Source organism: Neolamprologus brichardi, chromosome 3 (genome assembly GCF_056152115.1).
Source record: "Neolamprologus brichardi isolate AB-2024 chromosome 3, ASM5615211v1, whole genome shotgun sequence".
Taxonomy (NCBI): Eukaryota; Metazoa; Chordata; class Actinopteri; order Cichliformes; family Cichlidae; genus Neolamprologus; species Neolamprologus brichardi.
Genome location: NC_142106.1, coordinates 10,473,553 through 10,489,154, shown reverse-complemented (window position 1 = coordinate 10,489,154; position 15,602 = coordinate 10,473,553). Strand labels below are relative to the sequence as shown.

Below are 15,602 nucleotides of genomic sequence, written 5' to 3'. Positions count from 1 at the left end.
TTTGTTTGTATATGTGTTTTCTTGCTGCTGTTACACCCAAATTTCCCCTTGTGGGACAATTAAAGGATTATTCTATCCTTGTGATATTTAATCCATCATCTCCCTGTCAAACAAAATACATTTTGAATTGTGTTTCTGTCAGGAAGCCCCACTTCAACTCTTGGAAATCGTCTCTTCTAAATCAGACCATCCAAAGTGGACTATATAGATAACAGAGTCATCCCTCCAAATTGATATAACAACACTCGTGGTAAAGTTGTTGGACTGGAAGAATACCTGACCAAGATTATCTTGCAATGTTTTGCAGCCACCAGTCAAGCCGGTAGATAAATTTGGTCTGTGATTGTCGCAGTTGGCTGTGTGGCTGGCAGGAGGACGGACCCAAATGCAGGACTCTCATATGGGAATTTAACTGAAAAGGCAGCTTTATTGTAGGACCACAACGGGAGAACACACATCATAATGAGGGTATGATGCAACACAGAGCAAGGAAAACACGGGGCTTAAATACATTGAGGGATTACAAGGGAATTTGACACAGGAGGAAAGCACAGCCGGAAATAATCAAACATTACAAGACAAGGGGAACCAAAACTAGATACACTGTACGCAGGACTGGAACTATCAAAGTAAAACAGGAAACATGAGACAATTCACAAAAACTGAATGAATATGACACATGGAAAACAGGGAAGACACAGTAACTTAAACTAGAGGCAAGAACAACAAATATAACATCAAGAGAACTATAACAATAAATAAAAAATAACCAAGAAAGATAAATTAAACACAAAACACTGGGTAACACCCAGGACCATGACAGTGATATGGTGTACAAAAATGTAAAGTTTGTTTACAGAAAGATGGTGCTGGACATCTTATTATTTTGTTGTTTATTCTATTTGTTTATGTACAGCACTTTATGAACCCTGGTTTTATGTTAAAGTGATTTATAAATAAAGGTGGTATGGCATGGTATGGTATGGTATGGTATCTTCCCTTGCCAAGGCACCAATTAAGTGCTGGAAATCTGGTAATTTGGGACATAAAGCTAAAGTATGCCAATATGAGAGTGAAGGCTCCCTGTGTGGCCAAAAGGGGGATACTTTCTTTAAATGTCCCAAATCTTATTCCAACATGACCAAGAATATTTAGCAGCCCTCCTCTGCTTCTGTGACGACTGGTTTATGACAACAACCTGCCACAACCAGCTGTGGAACAACAGCCTTCAGCTCAATCTGAAACTCCTACAGTAGCTGAATCTCAAGTGTCAGTAAACCTGGGAATCCTGAACACTCCAGCCACAACAGAAGAGTTTGCCGAAGATCTCTGAGGAAAATAAGGAAGAACATGATGTATCGGACTCGCAGCATAATGAACATTATGAGAGAATTCAGGAAGAACAAGTTGATAGTTATACTGCACAAAGTCCAGTCCCGTTGATGTTTGAGAACGATGGTGAGAACAACAGTAATGAAGATATAAATAAACATGGGACTGACAATGAGGGCACATCTTATTGCTATGGAAGTGTCAGGGACAGTCCACTGACATATCATCCCTTTCTGGAAAACCTACAACCTGTTACGCTGGTACATCAGCTGAAGTAGATTCTCAGCACACAGTTTTTATGAAAAGAATCATCCTGCTATGGAGGAGCTTGTTAATGATCTTCCCAACAGGAGCAGAAAGAGGTGTGTTTCCACCACATCCTACAGCCAATATTGGCAGCTTGTTGTAGGGTAGGGACTTGCCTCATTTGATGAGGCACATGATCAATAGTGGTTCAACGACCAAAAGAACAACTTCCACCAGGGTTTAAACACCTGGGATACTCTACTAATTGGTCTTAGAACTCAAGAAGCTTCTTGGACCAAAAGTCTTTAAGAAACTTGAAGAAGTCCAGTCGCTTTTCTTTCCAAACTCCTCAGATTATGCTACTGATAGATAACTAATAGATAAATTGTTAGACTATATCATTCATTACATTTTTAAAGGGGCAATGAGTGATCAGCAGCAGGTATGTGCAGGGGGCGGGGGGGGGGGGGGGGGGGTGCTAGAGGGGCTTGAGCACCCGCCCCTTTCCTGATGGGTGCCCAAAGTGCCCTTTTGTTGAGGCAACTTTTTTAAAAATATATATATATTTTTTTAATGTGTGTGTGCGTGCGGAGTCCTGTCTGTGCCCCTCAACAATAATATTTAACTATTAATCACAGTTTTGCTAAATAAAAGGATCTGGCTTGCATCAGTCACATGATCACATTTAACCAATGATCGCCCTTGACGGCAGAACGCGCTGGTTACGAGCCGGGAACGAGCTCACAAAGAGCACGCGCATTTTTTGCGGTGCTGTAGGAGAAACACAAATTAACTCAGAGACACAGACTGATGCGACAAAACCAGTAAGTAGGTGTACAGCGTACACTGTAGTCTATAGCACACAGGAGTATTGGCTTATTACGTACACGTTGGTAAGTTGTCTTGTGGCAATTTGACGAACTGAAACAAATGAACGTGCTGTGTGTGCAACAGCACGACAAACATTACCTGTCCTTTTATTAACTGCACAAGTAGTGCTGGTCATAGCTGCTGGCTACCTGTGTAAGGCTGTCATGGGTCTGTAGCTCTGTCACCGTTTTAGTGAACATATTTAGTTTTAAAGTAAGTTACAGAGCTTTTCCTGCCTTTCTGGGGGGATTATATTTCACTAAAAAACGATCTAATATGCATGTCCACATAATTATGCATTATTATAATTATAATATATTAAAAAACACACGCTGTATTTTAAAGAACAAACATTAAGAAGCAGATCATTTTAGATTTATATTTTAAATAAGACAAAATTTGGATTTTACAGCAGTAAAATTATTGTATCTCTACAGTTTAAAAATGTAATAAGCTTTGCCCCTGCACAGAGTGGATCGTGAAACAAATGGAATCATCATAAATACATTATTTCATATTTATTACTTCCCCCTCCTCATTGCTTTATTATTGTAGCTCTAGTAATAAATAATAATGTAAGGATTCTGGATCAGCACCATGATGCCCATAGTATATACAGTATTCTGAAGAAGGTCTGAAATGTCACTGTGTGTGCGTGCATGTGTGTGTTTTATTTAGATGGATTTAAAAAAAAAAATATTACTCATGATATAACATTGTCCAGACATGGCTGGTAAGGACATGAGGAGGAAACAGTAGGAGCTGTGTGAGGCTACTAAAGGCAGTGCTATAACATTTTTTCTGTCATCATTTTATTATAGATTAAGTGCAAGAGTTGTTAGGTGTGGATAATTAAATTATAGTTTATTGCAATAGCAAGTTGTGCCTTGTTCTCAGATAGACAGCAAGTGGAGAGTGATATATGAAATAATGGGATGGAAGGAAGAAGAGAAGCAAAGAGTGATTCACAGGCAGAGCCTAAATTATTTCTCAGTTTTTTGTGTCCTTATGGTTCCAAGCGCTGTCACCAATCTTTGCATTTTGTTATTATCTCATGACACTTGTTTAATCAGCTACCATCTCTCCTATGGACTTTTTAATGTCTACAGTCTCAGATCAGCACAGCCCTGCCCTCCAGCACTATCCACAGCAACCCCTCAACAGCAACATTGTACCCATCAGGTAAAACATAGGCTACGTTTGCTTTGCCTTGTCGCCACCTCACAACAGTGATATAGTATGATGTGATCCCATATTAGATTCTTGATGAATGTGTGTTGTTGTTATTCAGCCTGGTTCAGTGTGCCCCTTTTTAACTTTGAGCACCCGCCCCTTTAAACGTCTCTGCACGGCCCTGATCAGCAGTGATGGGAATAACGGCGTTGTAAGTGCCAGCGTTAATAACGGCATTACTTTTTCAGTAATGAGTAATCTAACTAATTACTATTTCTATTGTTGCAATGGCGTTACCATTAACATTACGAACAAGAAAAAGAACAAAGAACAAGAAAATGCAGTGCGGTCACGTTACTATTTTTCAACAAACAGACACTTGTGTTCAGATTACTGCACCTTATATCAGTTGCACAGAAGTAGCTGGTAATCACTTTCTGGCAGATGAACACTTTTTGTCACAACACCTGGAGTTAAGGGGGCAAAACAATCGCATGAGTGCTGCTGTTTGACTGAGGAAGAATAAAGTAGTCGTGACCACTTCAAGATGACAAAGCAACAAGGTGATATATACCAGGTTTTTAGATTGTGTTCATAGGCCACGTGTCGACTAATCAAAAAATGATATGGCAACATGACATTTGGTTCTTTAGGAAGAGGGCGAAGTTTTAGGAGTGACAGCAAGAGAGAAAGAGAGAGAGTGAAAGAAAGAGCAGAAAAAAGAGAGAGAGGGCGCGAGTTTTGATTTGTGAGAGATTTGTGACGTTTAGCGTGTTTGGAGTGTGTAGTTTGTGGATCTTACAGTAAAAATATCACTTTTTCTACTCTGAGTTTATGTATTTTGTCTGCTTTTAGATCAATTGTGTTAATACAGTATGTCAAAATGAAAACATGACTGTAAATTCAGACATGTGAGGTTGTGCTGAAAAGAATGACACCAAACAAGGCAAATAAATAGTTTTTAATGGTGAAATGTGCAGGTAAAATCAAAAGTAGTTAAAATGGTCAATTATACCCTGGACACCAGAGGGTTAAACATTTTTTATTAAGTAACTCAATAGTTACTTTTCCTAGTAATTAATTACTTTTAGAATCTTGTAACTCAGTTACTCAGTTAATTTTTTGAAGAATTAATTAGTAACTATAATTAATTACTTTTTCAAAGTAACTTTCCCAACGCTGGTGATCAGTAATACATTTAAAAAGTAATTTATTTAGTAAGTAATCACAAATGTAACCAACTTTCATAGGTTTTAATATCCTGCTGTTGACAACTGAAGCAAATACAATAAAATAATAACTACACATGTTATGTGTTGGTCTTTAATACAGCAACACACACATACACAGCAAATAAATAATCAGACAGTCACTTTGATTTTTTTAAAATCAAATTTATCAATCCTTATTTTACTAATAGATTTGCAAATCATTACATAAAAATATAATTAACAACTGCTTTTAGAAGTAGAAATGATTTATGAGGTTTTAGATATTTAAGATAGCTAGATTGTCACCTATTGAATTAATGCACATTTTAAAACATCAGAAGCTGGTGGATAATAGAAGACAACTTAAGGAAGCGTTTCCCTTTTTACATGGTAAAAAGAAGATGACCACTGAAGGTGGAATGGTGAAAATGATTGTCATATATTTTAAAATGAACCCAGAGACATAAAAACACCTGATCTCCAGTCTCTAGACGCAGTGAGGCTCCATTAGAAGCTGTTCTGAAATGTGAGGCCTGACGCTCCCACTCTGAAAAAATGTGTTCTCCATTCTTAAACAACACAACAGCTACACCATGTTTTAGTTATAGAAACAAGTCAAAACTAATCACATTTTAGGGCTCTTGGTTTTGTGCTTGTGGGTGAAAATGTTATTTTCAAGCTTTTCTTCGTCACATTTTAATATTTGCATTCCTGTTGCCATAGTGCCTGAAGGCTCTTACAATTTAAAAAGAAAAAAAAAAGCGATTTTACCGGAGGAATTCTCACCTTTTACCTTTGGGCCAGTATTCGTAGAAAATTCAGTGTTAACATTTCCACAGGCCCGAGAATGTTGAATCCAGGATCCAGCAGATGTTTGTGAGGTACATTTTGGAAGAGCTGGATAAACATCGTCTAACTTTTCTTTGCTCTCCAGTATAATTGCAGAAAAATGCAGGCTTTATTAAAACTGTGACAATTTAACACTCAATCCCAAAAACAGACTTGACATGTTTCCATGAAGACTGCTTCATTTATCAACAGCTCTGAAAATCCATTAAAAAACAGTAATGTAGAACATGATCGCTCTCACTCTGTGTCTCTAAAAAACCCAGCAAACTGGTGATCACTTCAACAAAATGGGCATAGTTTATGGCTTTATCAGCTGCAACACCATGTAGCACCTGGATCCCCAACCTGCAGGTGTCTGACCTCCAAGCCTTGTTGCATATGTCCCTCTGAGGTCCTTGTGCAGTAGCAGTAGCTGTACTAGTAGTACAAGAAGTAGTGGCAGTAAGAGTACCAGTATTGTGCAACAACCAGGCTTCAAGAGCAGTCACTCCTCTGGCTTACAAATGGTGAAAACATGTCATATGCACATGCCACACTCTTAACTGTAAATCAGAAATTTTGAGGCGAATTGGAAAAGCAGTTTAAAATTCTGGTTTGGCATAGACACAGACTTTAGTAATCCCACACTGGGAATATTCACATGTTACAGCAGCACAAGGGTCAGCAAGAAAAAGTGAAACAGAGATATATTAGAAAAATACACAAATAAATAAGTAGTGCAAAAATTTAAAACAAGGAAAAAACCTACGCAAGAGTAATTACTACTGATCTGCAAACTGCTAACTGGTTGTTAGAGACAGCAAATACACTCAGAGAATATTAGCATGTCAGTATAAAGCTGACTGTAGTTCCTGGTCAGGCTGGCTGCATTTCAGTTAGCTTCAGTTTTTTTTCTAATTTAAAATTTCATATCAGGTTTAAGTTTCAAGTTTTATTGTCATGTACAGATAAAAAGTGTAGTCACATTTACCCATTATGAAGTTATTTGGCTCGTGCTCCTAATAAATGTGTTTATTTATTAGATCTACTGATACAGCCGAAACATATAGTCACGTCTGATGAGGCAGACGGCGTGAGGAGATTCTGGACCCAAATGCAGGCACAGCGGCAAGGACAGATTAATAACAAATGGAGAGCCTTTATTTTGGAGGCTTAACTAAACATAAATAGAAGGAAAGGAACAGGAAGGAACTAACAAAACATAAACTGGGAAAAGAAACATGAGGAATATGTAAAACGAATTCAATTCAAATCCAGATTTTATTTGTCACATACACAGTCATACACAGTACGATGTGCAGTGAAATGCTTACACGACTGCTCGTGACCTAAAGAAAAAAAAGGCTATGAATAAGATAGGAAATAAATATGAAAATTAAAAAGGGTCAATTTAAATGGTAAATGGCCTGTATTTATATAGCACTTTACACATCCAGTCATCCACCTATTCACACACACATTCACACACTGGTGATGGCAGCTACATTGTAGCCACAGCCACCCTGGGGCGCACTGACAGAGGCGAGGCTGCCGGACACTGGCGCCACCGGGCCCTCTGACCACCACCAGTAGGCAACGGGTGAAGTGTCTTGCCCAAGGACACAACGACCGAGACTGTCCAAGCCAGGGCTCGAACCAGCAACCTTCCGATTACAAGGCAAACTCCCAACTCTTGAGCCACGATCGCCCAACTAAGGAAGGAATAAAATAAAATGTATGAATTAAAGTTGAAAATAAAATAACTGTACAACAAAATACACAGTATAGAAATATATAAGAATGTATGAAGAAATACAAATATATATGTACAATAACAGCAGCTGTACAGTATTAAGTGGAAATGAAGAAATATAATGTCCAGTGTTGTGGGGTCATTACACACAGGCTAGAAGTGCAGGTCACTCTTTACTGATACAGATGATGATGATACAGCAGAGGATTGGGAGAATGTCATGTGGTCAGATGAAACCAAAGTAAAACTTTTTGGTATAAACTCAACTCGTCGTGTTTGGAGGAAGAAGAATACTGAGTTGCATCCCAAGAACACCATACCTACTGTGAAGCATGGGGGTGGAAACATCATGCTATGGGGCTGTTTTTCTGCCAAGGGGACAGGACGACTGATCCGTGTTAAGGACAGAATGAATGGGGCCAAGTATGGTGAGATTTTGAGCCAAAACCTCCTTCCATCAGTGAGAACTTTGAAGATGAAACGAGGCTGGGTCTTCCAACATGACAATGATCCAAAACACACCGCCCGGGCAACAAAGGAGTGGCTCCGTAAGAAGCATTTGAAAGTCCTGGAGTGGCCTAGCCAGTCTCCAGACCTCAACCCCATAGAAAATCTGTGGCGGGAGTTGAAAGTCCGTGTTGCTCGGCGACAGCCCCAAAACATCACTGCTCTTGAGAAGATCTGCATGGAGGAATGGGCCAAAATACCAGCTACTGTGTGTGCAAACCTGGTAAAGACCTATAGTAAACGTTTGACCTCTGTTATTGCCAACAAAGGTTATGTTACAAAGTATTGAGTTGTATTTTTGTTATTGACCAAATACTTATTTTCCACCCTGATTTACGAATAAATTCTTTACAAATCCTACCATGTGAATTCATGGATTTTTTTTTTCACATTCTGTCTCTCACAGTTGAAGTGTACCTCTGGTGCAAATTACTGACCTCTGTCATCATTTTAAGTGGGGGAACTTGCACAATCGGTGGCTGACTAAATACTTTTTTGCCCCACTGTATTTGCAGGTAAAGAGATAAAAACCGTAAATAGTTTGACCTTGGTCTAAAGATAAGTCCACACGGTTGCAGGGAATGTGCGAAAGTTGGCTGTTAATTCCCATTATGTGTGGTTACTGTATATTACTGGTAGTGATGTAGATTAGCCATGATGCTACCGATTAGCAGCTAGAGCTAATTTGCCAGTTCGTGTGGAAACCTCGTGGCGCTGTGGTGGATCTCTACCTGTACTGGGCTGTGATCACAGTGGATTCAGACCTGGGAATCACATCTTTTGTTTATGTTTATTTCAGCTATGCTACAGTAAGAAGTATCGGTGTTTTGAGTTTGAAACAAGCCAGGCCACTCACCATGATGCAGTGCGCCTAAGAAAAGCTGTGTGAGACTGTGTACAAGTGTATAAAAATGTTTTTATATATTGCAGAAGATACAGTAAAGGCAGACTCACAAAGCTGCTTAATTCTTTTTAATCAGAGTGTGTAACATGACATTTTAAAGAATTCTTCATGTGGACATTATCCATTTTATTTGTGTAACACAAAGTCACTCATAATGTGACCTCTGTGTTAAATGTAGCAGTGTAGTTTTCATCTGTTGCTTGCAAAGTTAAACAACAAACTGGGCAAAGATCTAAGGCTTCACAGGGTCCATAGCGCAGTGCTTTCTAGGTCTAGATACTTAAATACTAATTAGAAATCTCCACAATTAAAGAAGAATAACAACCGTGTTGCATTATTCTTTTAATCCTGATCTTGCTGAGGGACTGTGTTAAAACTTCTTTAAAGAACTGAATTCTTATTAATTGCATTCATTTGATTTCATTTGGCAGAGGTGGAAACATTTTTTTTCCCTCTCTCTCTATTTTTCCCTGCTTGGCTTGTACTGTACGTATAATTATGTGCACATGTTGTGCAACTGGAACCAGATGATGCTTGAAGATTTGTAATTATCTCACTGATCTTTTCCCAGAATTGAATGATTGTACAACTTATATCTTTAGATTCTTAAAAGAACAAGACTTGGGTGCACAGGTATAAATTTATTTGAGATTTTTCTCTAATCCACAAGGCACAAAAATTTCTTCAGGCTTAAATATCTACATAGACTCACTTAAATCTTTTAAGAAGTGGTGCTAAAGCTTCTACAGAGCCAAGATCAGCTAAAACAGTTGTATGTCAGTACAGGTTAATCTGATGTGTCACCAAGACTGAAGCTGTCACATTCAAATGAACATTGACTCTACATCTACATCATCAATGTGTCATTCATAGAAGCTGCTGGGAGAGTTCAAGTAACATAATAATGAGTATACACACTTTGTACTTTTTTTCATTTGAACCTTCAAGTATCAGTTCAAAATGTTTTAGAAATGTTAAAGAAAACAGTATAAATGTATAAAGGACTTAAAGAAATTAAAGGAGCAAATTTTAAAATATTTGAGGAAGGATAAAACGTAAAGACTGTTATTCATGAAACTATATTTTCATCCAACTCTTGGTAAATAAGTGGTTTAAAGAAAAACTGTGCTGTCATTTTCTTCCCGTCAGCTAAGAGAAAAAGACCAAAGAGATCAGCGGGGCCACAAAAAGCAGGAGGTGGGCTGTTGTACTGCTGGCTCTGTTGCAGAGGTCACCCTGGCAGCAGCTGATTTCTCCTCCAATGACTGCTGAGAGCTGCGCAGTTTGTGAATTTGAACAAATCATCTTGGAGGCACAGCCCTTTACTTTAGTAGTTGTCCCTCCTGCTTTCACTGAGAAAACAAAAATTATTCAACTACAAGTTTGAAAAAAGAATCACTGAATGTTCCTGTAAGCAGAAAAGAACAAACATGCAGAAACGTAATGCTGTAGGCCCATTACCTGCTGCTGAGATGCAGTAGTCCTCATTTCCATTGCAGGTGAGAGTTTTGGTGCAGTCCTTTCCATCACACTGGAAGCACTTTTTCCCATTTGGAGAGGAGATGCTCCAATCTATAAAGCACAACAATATATGTCATATTTATTTCATTGATTATTTCATCAAGTGACAAAAAACTTCAGATACGCAAATACTGGATTCTTCCACATCAAGTGAAATTGGTGAGTGAAAAAATAAATTGTCTTAAACCTCATTTTTTAACTTTTGTCACATAATTAATAAAATCTAGTTATTTATCACAACAGGAAATACTATTCCACAATACCAAGAAACATGGTGTAAATTACCAGGGACATCTTGAGAGTTGCAAAGATCAGAGGTGCAACACATGGTGTTAATTACAGCTTGGGAAAATCCAAGGTTGACTGAGCCACTGAAGCACTCATCAGGCGTAAAACAGGTTCTCCACATACGTTTATTTTCCAAACCACCTGAAACCAAAGAGGAACCACTGTCAACTCAGTAAGGTCAAAAAAGAAAAGAAGAAGAACTATAAAATACAATTTTACCCATTTTTGAAATCATTCTGGCTGAACCACAGTGAGTATAGGACGAAGGACAATCTCTTGTCCCAATGCAGCCTCCAGATGGTCCAGGTATGCAATCATAGCATTTCAATGGGCAGGCTGATAAACCACAAAATATTTCATAAAAAGAGAGTTAAATCATGTTTTCTTGCATTAACTGTGTGGATAAATTATGAAACACTGGCTGAAATAGATTCAAACAAAGAACAAAAAAAATCATTTACAGGAAGTAGACACATTGTTGCTGGGTTGTAATAACACATGTTGTAAAAGCAATTTAAAAAGGTTTCATTTAATATTAGAGTACACACTTCCTTTAAAAGAACAGATAACTGAACAAAAACTTGCCTTTAGGGAGCAGCACAATCCCAAGGATCAGCACAAGGATCTGCATCGTGAGATGATCAGACAGAAGTGAATTTTAGTTTAGTTTCTGTTCAGGTTATAAGTAATTCTTATTGGGGGAGTGGTCTCCTCTCTCTGACCACTCCTTAACTCTTCCTTTGACAGTGAAGGAGCCTGACTATCAAAAATGTTTATTTGCACAGCAAATATTAGCCTTTCTTCAATTTGTAAATTAACAATCATATTGGCAAACACGTTATTTGAAAAGATCTTTGAACTTTTAGATATGCTTCTGAGATCCTATGAAAGCTCGTAAATAATCCGTTTCTAGTTCAAAGAAAAGGCTGGTCCAACATTAACACTTTGCATAATTTGAAAATGATTTGGTTAACTTCAATCGGTGACTAGCTTTGGGAAAAGCCACTAATGAAATGTAATCAGTTAAAATCCAGGTACAAAACTCTTGTGCAAAAATACTTTACAAATATTACTAGTTTACTAGTGGACTAGTTGCATTAAAGGTTGCACTTCCTGCTGTCGCTGCTGTATAAAAGTAAATGGGAGGAGAGAGACCGCTTCCTCTACAGTGTTACGACCGGGCGCAAAAGCCACAAAATCAACATGGAAACTAACTGTCACGGCTGGCGGGGTGAGCCGTGTGGTGTGGAGGAAACGGAGGACCCAAAATGCAGACAGCCGATATGATGATAAGAGTGAGGGTTTAATTTACAGTGTACAAATAACAGAACTGAGGGCAGGACAGAACATAAACCTAAACTGGGTGAGCTAAATAACAAACCGGATCATACAAATGGGGTGGGAGGCAGGGAGGCAGAGAGACACAGACGAGGAACAGACACCATGAAACACAGACGAGCCAACAACGAACACAGACCGACACCCACTATAAATACACACACCAGGTAATCAGGAAATGGCACACAGGCGGGGACACAGCTGGAACTAATGGACATAACGAGACACAACCCTACAAAGTAAAACAGGAAACACACAGACTGTTTTACATAACAACACGAGGACATGAACAGAGCACCGAGGGAGACGCAGGTAGGGAAGATAAACACAACCAAACACCAACAACCAATACAAGATCAGAAATAAACTAGAAAATACTAATAACAAACTCAAAGTGCTGGGTCACCGACCCAGGACCATGACACTAACACCAGAATTTGACAGAGAAGAGGGTGTAACACACGGGGATTAGCAACGTTTATGTGGGAGCTCAATGTGTAAAGACGTTTATGATGTCTTTGTAAGCAAACCTATTTAAAAGCTAAACATGAGACGCTGAAAGAACTTTATTTCCACATTCATGTTGGTTGTCCTGTTTTTTTTAATTCATGGATTTTGAATGGTAGCAAATGAATAAAATGGCCTAATCAGTTATTCTAAATGTGAATAGAAGTTTATAATGTTTACCAGTTTTTCTCAGTGAGAATAGTGTGTGACAGCTGACAGCGGCATGGTCAGTATTCGGCTGGAGCTTTGAAACCATGGTGGAGGATGCAGCGTGTCCTCTATAGCCGGGGAGCAGAGAGAACAGTGGGTTTGCTCCTGACCCAACATGCAAAATAATTTACTTCTCACACAATACACAAGAGCCAACTTTAGTTTTACCTCATGAGAAAAAGCATTTCTGTAACCTGCTGTGGTCAAATGATCCTCACCAACATACTGACCTTGGTTGTCAGATAGTCCTGCAGTCAAGCATGGATAATGTTTCCGAGAAAAAAACAAACATGTGTTAGAGAATAAGAAAAGGTGTGGCCTGCACCTCAGACGTGCTGCTTTGTTTACAGCAGAAGGACTCATCCAGGCTGGAGAAACTGATCAGGAAGGCTGGCTCTGTGGTCAGCATGAAGCTGGACACTCTGGTGTCAGTGGCAGAGAAAAGGACACTAAAAAAACTGCTGGACATTATGGACAATGCTGGGCATCCTCTGCACACGGCCATAAACAACCAGAAGAGTCTGTTCAGTGACAGGTTGCTTCTCCCAAAGACAAGAACCAACAGACTTAAAAACTCCTTTGTCCCACACGCCATCAAACTGTTTAACGCCTCTCTGGAGGGGAGAGGGAGGGGAGACAGGAGGACAAAGGAGGGGGGACAACTAAGCTGTAGTGCCTCTCCACTTCACTGTGCAATCCTTTTGTTAATAGTCAACGGTGCAATAGACCTCAATACTTTAAATGTGCAATTCACTTGTATTTTTATTTCTATTCCTATTTATTCTATTTATCCCCTTCGTATATTTTATTTATATATGTCTCTGTATTTATATATGTGTGTGTGTGTGTATATATAATATTCTGCTCACGCTCTGTAACTTCTGTCGGTGCTGTGCTTTTGGAAACCAAATTTCCCAGAGGAACCCACCCGAGGGATTAATAAAGTTTTATCTTATCTTCAAACTTTTCACAATAGGTACCACATTATAAAATATATGGCTCTTAAAGTACCACATTATGACCGACATTATCGTAGTATTTAACACCATATACAGTTTACATGAGAACATTTTATTTCTTATACGAATGATATTTAATTTAACTGTCACAAACAGGATGTGACAAGTGACAATAATAACAACTGTGCTGCATTAAAACATTCACAGCAGGTTGGATATCCAGTCACTAAGTGATGAACCCTTCGTCCAGGTTCAAACTACTCCGTGTTTATTAAGGCTGTTGTGTTTTTAACATGTTTTAATTCTTTGTATCTCTTTGCTCTTTTTAATCTGAACAGGCCCCTAAAATGAGGCAGTGATCACTGTCGGCCTCTCTCGGTCTTTGTTTCCACCGTTCGTTTTAAAGCTCAGTTTTTAAAACCTTATGATGTAACTACAGCCAACACATACAGCAGTAAATTAAAGACTAGACTCGTCGTATTGTGGCTGGATTATCTCAGTTGTTGTCGTGACTGAAGTTTGGTCCATTTACAGTGTTGTGGAAGTTTTCCACTTAAATAAAGCCTGCAGACGAGCGGTGAGCGGTAGCTAACATTCTTTTAATCCAAGCACACAACATACAAACAAGCTTGTGGAGCCCTCCATGGCCGCGGGACAGACGGTCAGCAGAGTTCTCTCTGAGCCTAGCATAACTCTCAGCTAAATACCTTCTCCAGGAACAAAGGCAGTACACAGCTGTTTCACACCTTAAAGTTCACACTCCCTTGCTACTTCCCAGAGTCCTCAAGAGACAAAAGACTGGTCCTCTGGAGTTCCTGTTTCCCCAACTTCCTTACTACACCCCCTACCATTTGTCTTAAGTAGAGTCTTAAGTACCACCTTCTCCCTCTAGTTGGAAACAACTGTTACACACATTTCTACACTCCTCTCTCTCTTTTTTTTTTTTCTTGTTTTTGTTCCCCATTTTCAACATTTTGTAACCCAATTTTTCACTGTTTTTACACACACATCAACAATCTTACACACCACACATTTACTCAATTCTTACCATACAGTCACGTATTGAGTTTTGTCTCTGGCCGCCTGGTGGAACGTCTGCCGATCTACTGGATCTAGATCCCATTTTACTACACGAGGCGTCCCCCGTGAGGCCCTTGCCTTCTACGGACCAAGGAACGAACACCGCCACTCCGTGCACTATAGTACACAGAGATGGATTCCGACAGTGTACCCGAACCGCCGTTCCTGTGACGTACTTGGACCGAACACAGGTCTGGGCCGGCTTCTCCCCAACAACGTGCGCGAGCCACTGTCCTTGTGATGAGCCGTACCCAACACAAGCCTGGGGCCTCAAACCACCAGGTTTTCCTCCCGGAGACTCGAACTCCGGGGTCGGCCAGCGTTCCCCCCCTCGGCCAGACAAAAAACTCCTCATAACTGTATACAAAGTTAGCTACAACTCACCCATCTGCAGAAGTCCCCTCAAAATCAGTGATCTCGGTGGTGACTGAAACACACGGCTCCGTGACTCCTCCATTTCCTTTGCTTCAACAGCTGGTAGGACAAAGGTACCTTTTCCCTCAGGGGTGATCAGCCCGTCCACGGAACCGTTGTTCAGCGACCACACGGACCACCCTGCTCGCAGCGCCATTTTGTTGTGGAAGTTTTCCACTTAAATAAAGCCTGCAGACGAGCGGTGAGCGGTAGCTAACATTCTTTTAATCCAAGCACACAACATACAAACAAGCTTGTGGAGCCCTCCATGGCCGCGGGACAGACGGTCAGCAGAGTTCTCTCTGAGCCTAGCATAACTCTCAGCTAAATACCTTCTCCAGGAACAAAGGCAGTACACAGCTGTTTCACACCTTAAAGTTCACACTCCCTTGCTACTTCCCAGAGTCCTCAAGAGACAAAAGACTGGTCCTCTGGAGTTCCTGTTTCCCCAACTTCCTTAC

The 15,602-nt window shown here is 39.7% G+C and overlaps 2 protein-coding genes across 4 annotated transcripts in view; one reads left to right on the top strand and one right to left on the bottom strand.

Annotated features, from left to right (window-relative positions):
• LOC118453405 (uncharacterized) overlaps nucleotides 1–15,602 on the top strand; it is a 154,427-nt gene that overhangs the window by 95,843 nt on the left and 42,982 nt on the right. The window lies entirely within an intron of this gene.
• Nucleotides 9,974–11,276, bottom strand: LOC148103457 (phospholipase A2 inhibitor and Ly6/PLAUR domain-containing protein-like). 3 transcript variants are annotated; one of them, XM_087838859.1, is made up of 5 exons: nucleotides 11,219–11,276; nucleotides 10,838–10,969; nucleotides 10,631–10,756; nucleotides 10,286–10,396; nucleotides 9,974–10,176 (listed from the first exon to the last, which is right to left on the bottom strand). In XM_087838859.1, the coding sequence occupies exons 1-5, from the start codon at nucleotides 11,262–11,264 to the stop codon at nucleotides 9,974–9,976; spliced, it is 618 nt and encodes a 205-aa protein (XP_087694985.1). In that variant the 5' UTR covers nucleotides 11,265–11,276. The 3 variants fall into 3 exon arrangements, with proteins under 3 accessions (XP_087694985.1, XP_087694982.1, XP_087694983.1); XM_087838856.1 differs by having other exon boundaries at nucleotides 10,631–10,774; nucleotides 10,853–10,972; nucleotides 11,219–11,264; XM_087838857.1 differs by having other exon boundaries at nucleotides 10,631–10,774; nucleotides 10,853–10,969; nucleotides 11,219–11,264.

Coding starts and splice junctions, on each gene's coding strand:
- LOC148103457 (XM_087838856.1), bottom strand. CDS start 11,264: ATGCAGATCCTTGTGCTGATCCTTGGGATTGTGCTGCTCCCTAAAG. Junction 10,973..11,218: donor GATTGTGCTGCTCCCTAAAG/GCAAGTTTTTGT, acceptor TTTGTGGTTTAT/CAGCCTGCCCATTGAAATGC. Junction 10,775..10,852: donor CAGAATGATTTCAAAAATGG/GTAAAATTGTAT, acceptor CTTTGGTTTCAG/GTGGTTTGGAAAATAAACGT.